Source organism: Henckelia pumila, chromosome 4 (assembly GCF_033568475.1).
Source record: "Henckelia pumila isolate YLH828 chromosome 4, ASM3356847v2, whole genome shotgun sequence".
In the NCBI taxonomy this organism is placed as follows: domain Eukaryota; kingdom Viridiplantae; phylum Streptophyta; class Magnoliopsida; order Lamiales; family Gesneriaceae; genus Henckelia; species Henckelia pumila.
In genome coordinates, this window is record NC_133123.1 from 64,250,297 (window position 1) to 64,260,215 (window position 9,919).

Sequence of the window (9,919 nt, forward strand, 5' to 3'; positions counted from 1 at the left end):
GTTTATTGCAAAATCAATTACGTATGAATAATATTTAACATGAATTGTCAAAAGTTACAATATCATTGTAATCATAATTTTGTAAAGTTATCTAATTTTTATTCGGATTCTATTACTCATAATGCATTTTTCACGTGCAAGCTGCAACGCACGTGCATTGTTTATAGTTATTAACAAATATATAAATTTCTTAAATAAATAGGGATAAGAAGAATAGGCTAGGATGAGTTGAGGCCCTCTTTGACTCCATCTCTGTGATTGACAATAAAACTATAATGAAAAATTATGGATGCATGAATTTGAAATTCTTCCAAAGCAACCTAAGTGATTTTGCTCTTGCTCTTAACTAAACTCCACTAATATCATTAAATGATGTTGAAGCGAAAGATCACACAAAATATTATTTTGCGCACATACTTAATGGTGGAATTTTTAGGTAGTGTTTAGAAGATCTTTTAGAAAGTACTTTTTATTTTTATTTTTTTTTTTACAAAATTTCATAATTGTGAAGAAAAAAACTGAGAAGTGCTTCCTAGAAGCTTTCCCAAAAAATTAGGTAAATTGCATACACCACCCCTGTGAAATTTCGAGATTGCTAAAAATCCCCCTATGAGAAATGGTCTAATAGCTCCATGAATTTTTTAATCTTGAGCACATACCGACATGCGTCGCCATGTTTTCAAATTTTAAGCGCACAACCCCTTGTCCGTACGTGTTTTCAGGGGTATGTATGCTCAGAATTTAAAAACACGAGGGGTTTATAGTCGTTTTTCAGCAATTTCATGATTCACAGGGGTAATGTATGCAATTACCCCCAAAAAATTTTGTGAAAAAAAAAACGTGAGAAGTGTTTCCTAAAAGCTCTCTCAAGTATTATCTTATTGGTCTCGGTTCCTAAACCAAACCTCCACCTATCACAGGTCATGTATTTGTCACCCCTAAACTACTTCTATTTGGATTGTGTAAAAAATTGTCACTCTTCCATCATTTTGTTCCTGCAATGATTAAACTATTTTTTTCATTCATTTTTTCAATCATAAGAAGGTGTGCATTACTGGTGTATATATAGAAGCAAATTATGCCATCTACTTGGCAAGAAAACAAAGTTTCTGCAAGCATTTTGAAGTTATCTGTCATTGATATATCGAAAGAGTAATGGGAAGTGAAGAGATGAAGCAATGCCTGGAGAATGCCGGTCCCGGAAAAGCGGCGATTCTAGCCATTGGCAAAGCCTTTCCTCACCAACTGGTGATGCAAGAGTTTCTGGTCGATGGATATTTCAAAAACACCAACTGCGACGACCCCGACCTAAAGCAGAAGCTCACTCGGCTCTGTAAGCTTTCTGTCTTCACATATTTTGTGACTTTTCTTTTTCATCTTGTCTTTTTGTTGGCTTGAAAATCAGGGCTAGTTTCGGCCTCAGATGATTATGTTACAATTGTCTCACATCGAACATTAAAACTAAATTATGTTACAATTGTCACACATCGAATATTAAAATTAATAAAAAGCGACGTATTCTGTCATGGACTCAACAGGCAAGACAACCACAGTTAAGACCAGATATGTAGTAATGTCAGAAGAAATCCTGAAAAAGTATCCTGAACTAGCAACTGAAGGGGTTCCAACCGTCAAGCAAAGGCTGGACATTTGCAACTCAGCCGTCACGAAAATGGCGATCGAGGCCTCACAATCTTGCATCAAGAAATGGGGCAGGCCAGCTTCAGACATCACTCACTTAGTCTACGTTTCCTCCAGCGAAGCCCGGATGCCGGGTGGCGATATATACCTTGCAAAAGGGCTGGGTCTCAGACCCCAAACTCGCAGGGTCATGCTCTACTTCTCAGGATGCTCGGGTGGAGTGGCTGGTCTTCGAGTAGCCAAAGACATTGCTGAGAACAATCCTGGAAGCCGCGTCTTGCTCGCGACCTCAGAGACTACCATCATAGGATACAAGCCACCAAGTGCCGAAAGGCCATATGATTTGGTTGGAGTTGCTTTGTTTGGTGACGGGGCCGGAGCCATGATCATTGGCTCGAACCCGACTCTAAGTCTCGAGAAGCCACTTTTTGAACTTCACACATCCATGCAACATTTTCTGCCAGATACAGAAAAGGTCATTGATGGGAGACTCACTGAAGAAGGCATAAGTTTCAAGCTGGAAAGGGAGCTCCCTCAGATAATCGAAGACAATATTCAAGATTTCTCTACCGAACTGATGGGATTTGCTGGATTTTCCGAAAAAGACTATAACAAGTTGTTTTGGGCCGTTCATCCGGGAGGACCGGCGATTTTAAACCGGTTGGAGAAGAAGTTGGAGCTTTTTCCAGACAAACTGAATGCAAGTAGAAGGGCTCTGGCAGATTATGGAAATGCTAGTAGTAACACAATTGTCTATGTGCTGGAGTATATGCTAGAAGAGGCCAAAAATGCTAAGAAAGAAGAAGAAAAGGGGGATAACAAATGGGGACTGATCTTGGCTTTTGGCCCTGGAATCACATTTGAGGGGATTCTTACCAAAAATCTTACAGTGTGAACTTTGTAAAAGTTTTGAAATTTGCTGTAAGGAAACATATGTAGTTTCATACTTATAATGTTTCTATCATAAAATGTATTAGCAAGTGCTCTGTTTTAGCTCTTTGTAAACTAGCTATTTTGTTTGTTTTCTTGTAAACTATTATACAAGTTGCTAATCAGGTCTCTAACCTGTCTTTACCAAACAATAATTTTACATGAAGTTTGTGTACAATTCTTTCTAGATGAACCATTAGAAAATGAAAATAAGAACAAGGCAAGATTAACAGGCAGGGAATTATTGTTGTAACATCTTTTAAGTGCCCCAAAAAACACAACTAAAAGGCCTCCACAAGCGAAGGTAAAAAACAAGAATACTTGTACAAAACTTTAACAACACATTGTTATTCAAGAAACCATTTAAGCCTGATAAATGGACTCTGGTGGAGAAAAGAAAGAAATAAACAGATTCCTATTGTAATTTATGGGCATTTGCGTTTGTTGTTCCGAGTAGTGAGACTAGCGTAGCAAGGGCAGGCTGCAAAGTTTCCGTAAGTCCCCGGTGGCACGCAGTTGCACCGGAAACAGCACGTCCCGCAAATTCTTTGGCACAGATTCGGCCTTTTCGATAGTCCGCACCGAGCTGCACAAGCTCCACCACAATCTACACACATATATATGTACCATAGTTAGATATATGAATATAACAGTGTATCAGGGGCTGCCCACTTGGTGTATTCGAACTTTGTCAATGTGTCTCTTCGGGGTCAACCCTTTTTTTTTAAACTTAGCTCGGGTCAGAAAAAGAAACATAAACATCCATATATGAACTTTAGGTTAATGATGCATTGATTCTAACCACTCTCAACTTCGATCAATCCCGATTGAGTGTTTGTACTTTGTAGTGATACTCAAACCCAATCATCTCAAACATCGACAGTAATTTAATTGTTGAAATTTTAAAATATAGAGTCCGATCGAGACAGCTGGAGTCGTCATGCTTGGCTAGAGTTGCTACTCTTACCAATATCATATTGAATTTTGGCTAAGCCGCTCGACTGAGTTGCGGCACTAGCCCAAATTAACTTAGTGAAACGTCGAGTAGATAACAACGCGACGCGAGACGAAACTGCAGCTAAGTTGCGGGTTTGAGGTAAGAGAGAAGAGAGTATGATATATATATGTACTTATTCTTGGGATATTGGAACTTGCTACACCTCCATTGCTAAGGATCTGCAAGAAGATTGCAACAATATATAATATTATTACCTTTTCAACTTATCAAGAAAATGATTCATATTATAAAAATGTCGTCATGAACTGCCTACCCTTTGTGATTCAACTTGATGGACAAGAACAAGGCACAAAAGGAATATCGAGGCAATAAGATCTTTGGAAATGGCCATAATTGATAGCAGAAACGTACGTAGCTCTTTGTTCAAATGTTGAGTTTTAGCTATTGGACTTTGATTGTTGATGAATGCATGAGATACAAGAACCCAATTTATAGATCACGAGATATATTTATGAGGTTAATTTTTTTAAATACATATATAAATTTATAATGTGGATAGAAAAGGCAATAAGAGAGAGAGTAGATGGGAAAGTGCATGCATGCAAGTGAACAAATTGTGTAGGCACCGATGCAGGCTGGCATTGTGGCCTACTCACCTACAAATATTAATAATATGTACACTTTAAATTGGTCGATGAGACATTAGTGAGGAAAGAAGAAGCAAATATATAGCAGATTGTGGTAACAATATTTGGACGATTGCACGATTTTTTTGGGGACCTTTTGACCCAATTCACTCACCAGACGACGACGTACATAAATGTTGTAGTTGGACCACTTATATATTTTGAACGGGAAATAATACCGAAATGCCGAAATATATCGTATATATTGTATCCAAAAAAATCCGTATATATCGAAATTTTCGGTATCGATATCGGTATTGATATACGGTTTTTAAAAGTTCGGTATACCGAAATACCGAACAACATTCATATTTTTTAAAAAATTAATTAATATACATATGATTAAATATTAATTAAGTCGGTATAAACTGTATAGACGGTATAAATTTATGGTGAAAAACAAGAGTTTTTTTAAATAATGTCGGTATAGACGGTATTATACCGATATCGTACCGAATTTCGGTATACCGAAATTTTTCGATAAGAACGGTATGAAATTTATGTTATACCGAAATTTTGGTATATCAAAATTTCGGTACGGTATCGAAATCGATTTTTTTTTCGGTACCGAAATTTTTGATACGGTATGCATTATTCTTTGAAAAGATCGGTATATCATACCGAACCAGCCCTAACCATGATTATTTGTTAGCATTACATAATAATAATAATAATAATAACTTTGAATTCCATGCTTATTATTTAGAACAAAACCGTTTGGTGTAATAGATGATTTATTATATGATTGTCAAAATATTTGTTTCATTCAATATTTGACTCGAACTTTACAAAATATTAGAGATAGAAGTCATCATTATATATAATAACTTTCCATACGATGATGTTCATCCGTGCTCCTATCGTTTAAGAATTTCTTTATACAAACATATACTTTAATGGTAAAATAATCTATTTTCATTAAGTTTATATATCTTATATAATACCGTTTGAAGTTAAGGATGAGATAAATAACGCAAAGATAAGTAATATATTGTAATAAAAAGTAAATAAGAAATGATAGTTAATATAATATTTGATTTGATTGATAGATTATATTATGTTTGATTTGATTAATTAAATTTTATATAAAAAAAGTAAATTACCATTTTGACATTTTTAATAATTAATAAAATATGGATATTATTATTTATAAAGGTTAATGTAGTATTTTAAATTTAATGATTTGATTGATGTAGGATAAATAATTAATAATTTGATTGATGTAAGATATATAATTAATGAATTGATAAATAATATGACAAAAAAAACATGAGATAAGATAAGATAAGTTATAGATAAATTAATAATATGACAAAACAAACGGTACTTTATATTTTTATGTAAGAACAAGGTCATAGACGTTAATCATAATCTTTATTTAAAAAAAAATGGGCTTAAAATATATCTAAGCTAAGGTTTCAAATCTCTTAAAATATATTTTCAACGCCCTTTCCAAAAATTATATATAATATTTTTTCCCAATAAAGACACATTCCACCGACAAAGTCAATTAAACAGCACTAAATGAGCATGAGGTATATCCCTAAAATTTTATAGGGTCCCCTCTTCAGAAATCAAAATCTTCATTTTTTTAAATCACATATCTTACTATTTTACTATACTATACTATACTTGTTATTATATTATTATATTATATTATTATAGTAGAGATCCTCTAATTAACTAACTTTCAATTAATTGGTGAATCTTGACATGAAATTACAATTATATCATAAATTAATTTTCAAAAAAATCAAAATTATTTGACAAATTAGTCATTTTACGTAGTCTTCTCTTTTTAGTCATTAATAACAATATTATTTACTAAAATGACACTCAATATCTTTGCTTGTATTTTGAAATTTTAAGATTAGATAATTTTTTAAAATATTTATATTAGATAGTTATCACTTTTAAACTTTTGAATAATGTGAATTCTAAAATTACATGAAAATTAATAAAATTTGTGTATATATACATGCATCGCGTGAAAAAGACGCTAGTATATATAAACATACATACAAAATCTCGTGAGACTATATACAGGATAATTTTATGAGATAGATCTTCTACACAATTCTACCTAACACATAAAAAAGGGAAAATTAGCATTTTGGTCCTGTATATTGGCTTCTTTTTGGTTTTGGTCCTGTATATTGGCTTGTTTTGGAAAAGATCCTGTAACTCGATTTTTTTTTGGATTTAGTCCTATATGTTGGCTTATTTTGGTTTTGGTCCTGTAAGTTGGTTTGTTTTTTGGTTTTCGTCCTGTATGTTATCATGTTTTGGAATTTAGAAGTTAATCTCTAATTATTTTTGTAATAAATATTTTTTATTTTTTCATGTTTTATCTGCTTATTAGTTTGAGATAATTACAACTAACTAATAAAAAAATATTTTTTTACGCTTAAACTTTTTTTAATCTAAATAATTTAATAAAATCTAAAATATGTTAATTTAATGTATTAAATGTAACATACTTTTGTTCTTTTAAAAAGTAACAAACAAGCATTCATTTATATCGTTTTCAACTGTAATTTCGATTTTTTTATTTATTTGGCACTAATTGTTCGCCCACTTAGCACCTATTAATGATCATATAAATAAGTTCCAACCTAAATTAACAAAATTAGCTAAAAACTAAAAATATATTTAAAACATACTTTCGTTCTTTTAAAAAGTAACACTCTAATATATTTTTTTATCGTTCTCAACTATGGTTGACTTTTTTTGTTCCGCTTTTCTCGAAAGCAGAGCTTTTTAGGTATGTTTCACTTTTATCACGCTTAATCGCCGCTTAAGCGTGCTTTTTAGAACACTGCAAATAAGGAAAATTTTGATGTTCCCTCCAGTTTCGGCGACGAAAGAAAAATACAAAAAAAAAATAAAGTTATTGTACCTTTTAGAACATAATTATTATTTTAAAAAATAATTAGAAGGTAAACATCTAAATTTTAAACCTAATTTATTTAATTATAAAATCATAAAAAATATTTATTATAAAAGCTTAAGCGGTGAAGTTGGAAAGTCAACTTCTAAATTTTAAATTTAATTTATTATTTTAAAATAAAAAACATAGGCGTTTCTTCTAACTTAACCGAGCTTAATTTGGTCAAAATCGTATCTTTTTCATGACCAAAATAAAAAAACAAGTCAGGTAGATAGGACCAAATTCAAAAAAAATCCAAATTCCTGTACTTTTTTTCAAAACATAACTTTGTATAGGACCAAAATAAAAAAAGTAAGTCAACTTATAGGACCAAAACCAAAACAATCAACATGTAGGACTAAATCCAAAATAAAAACAAAGTTACAGGATCTTTTCCAAAACAAGCCAATATACAGGACCAAAACCAAAATGAAGCCAACATACAGGACTAAAATGTTAACTTTTTCCCATAAAAAAATATCATTTTTTATTATCAAAATATTATTTTTAATTTTGTATAAAGATCAAGTAAATGCATATCACAGATCAATATTTATGAGAATGCCTCGTATATTCGGTACATACATGTTTGCTTGAATATGATAAATTTAAAAAGAGAATAATTTGGGTTGGTTGCCTCACAGCTGTTTTCTTTCTGGAACCCTACCCAACCTCGAGCGATATATATAATATATGACGATGTACGTGTACGGATTGCGTTGCTCTCATTCATTTCTAATTATTGCGCTTTAAAGATTTTTTTTATTTTTTTTTGGAAAAATTAATTTTTTTATTTTAAATTTTAAATTTAATAATTATAATTGATATTTTAAATATATTTAAATATTTATTTAGTTTTTGGTATATTATATAAACAATTTTTTGGTCGAACTTTTTTTTATTTTTAAAACCTTAAATTTAATATATATATTTTTAAGGCCATTTAATATTTTATTATATATACATGATTCGTTAAAATATTATTTTAATCTATATTATTTTAATTTATTTATTTATGCTTAAAAATGTATGACTATAATTGATATTTTGAATATATTTGTATAGTTATTTAGTTTTCAAACTATGGTAAATATATATATATATATTATTTTAATTTATTTATTTATGCTTAAAAATGTATGACTATAATTGATATTTTGAATATATTTGTATAGTTATTTAGTTTTCAAACTATGGTATATTTCAATTTATATATATCTTTAGTTTTTAAAATTAAAAAATATATTATTCATTATATTATATAAACGTTTTTTCGGTCTGATCGGCCAGAATTTTTGTAAGGTAGACCGATCTGATCGGTCCGGTTATAAAAACATTATTTGAGACCAGTAATTATAAAGATCAAATGGTGATGTTGGTAATTAGATCATATGATAATGTCGGTTTGATGATCATCTTGTGTTTCTTCAACGGTAAGACGATGTGGTGGTGACGATGTTGAAACATTATTTTTCTATTCCATTCAATTATTGCTTTTTTTAACATAATAAAATTGAGCATAAATATAAAAGATTAAAAATACACATAATTAAAATTTAAAAATTGACGCTGAACATCAGTTGATAGGATCTATTTGGAACTGTTCTTATTCGACTTCCTTGAGCAGTTTGCTTAACAATCTTCTTAAATGAGAGCAGTTGCCGTTAAACAACTAACTCTATTATTTATCACGTATCAATGTTAATCGGTCAACAAATATATGTGCGGAAGGGGGCCAAGTAACAGAGTAATAAATATGGCTTTATAGAAAAAAATAACACCGAGTTGTTTATGGATGTTCGAGGACAAAACTCCTACGTCACCCTTTCTTTCCACTTAAGGAAGGATTCACTAGAAGACTTTAGTTTATACAACGTCTTGTATACAACTCACTCAGCTCGTAGGACTTACCTTTTCCTAGATCGAAACTCCTAGAACACCACAAAGTTAAGACACCTCGTCCTAACAAACAAAATACAGTAATGAATGAATATGTAGACTCAAACAATAAATCAACTCCTCTTAATTATCAAATAAGCAATAGAGAGTTGATTCCAGACCCTTGATGATCCTCAAAGATCAGATGTATGGATTCTGCAAGTGGACACTTTGAGCAGATTTGATATATCTTTTATGAGTGCTCAAGCAACTTATATCTTCGTGTATATTGCTGTTTTTTTCTTGTAGATTATCTTTCATGTATATCTATGTGTGGTTCGTTGTTGTCATCATGGTATCAAAGCCACGGGGGGTAGTGTTTGTTGAAGTTTGCTTTTTATATTTATAAAATTTTGAGTCGAGAAGTTTAGTTTCTCCTGAGTATTTTTGCCCAAGAGGGTTGGGTCGTAAGTCCTCGAGTGAAGGCTGTAAATCCTACGAAGTGCTTGGGATTGTAGGGAGAAAATAGGTTTCAAAAACAAATTTTTTTTATAAATATGGATTCAAGTTTCAGTAGATCTACTTCTTTAAACTCTGCTACTACGAGCTCATATGATTCTAAAAGGATAATTAATACTGAAGAAATTATTATAGAAAATTTTGAAAAATCTATAGATAATTGGGAAATCCCTAGAGTTAATAAAGATCAAATTTATAAGCATTCAAGATTTCAACTTTTTAAAACCGACTTTTCTATTAAAACTGAAAAAAGAGATATACAACTTACAAAACCTTTTGAAACAATTAAGTTATTATCTCAAAATTCCTTACAAAAATATAAAGATAAAAATTATAAATATATTCATATTGGATTAGTCCAAGTAGGAATAAAACCTT

General features: G+C 31.0%; 2 protein-coding genes across 2 annotated transcripts; one reads left to right on the forward strand and one right to left on the reverse strand.

Annotated features, from left to right (window-relative positions):
* The first annotated feature begins 1,077 nt into the window (after positions 1-1,077).
* Positions 1,078-2,536, forward strand: LOC140866880 (type III polyketide synthase B). Its single transcript, XM_073271944.1, has 2 exons — positions 1,078-1,333; positions 1,539-2,536. The coding sequence occupies exons 1-2, from the start codon at positions 1,156-1,158 to the stop codon at positions 2,534-2,536; spliced, it is 1,176 nt and encodes a 391-aa protein (XP_073128045.1). The 5' UTR covers positions 1,078-1,155.
* A 261-nt stretch (positions 2,537-2,797) lies between these two features.
* Positions 2,798-4,047, reverse strand: LOC140865987 (snakin-2-like). The gene is made up of 3 exons (XM_073270839.1): positions 3,843-4,047; positions 3,702-3,747; positions 2,798-3,178 (listed from the first exon to the last, which is right to left on the reverse strand). The coding sequence occupies exons 1-3, from the start codon at positions 3,918-3,920 to the stop codon at positions 2,997-2,999; spliced, it is 306 nt and encodes a 101-aa protein (XP_073126940.1). The 5' UTR covers positions 3,921-4,047; the 3' UTR covers positions 2,798-2,996.
* Between the last annotated feature and the right edge of the window lie 5,872 nt (positions 4,048-9,919).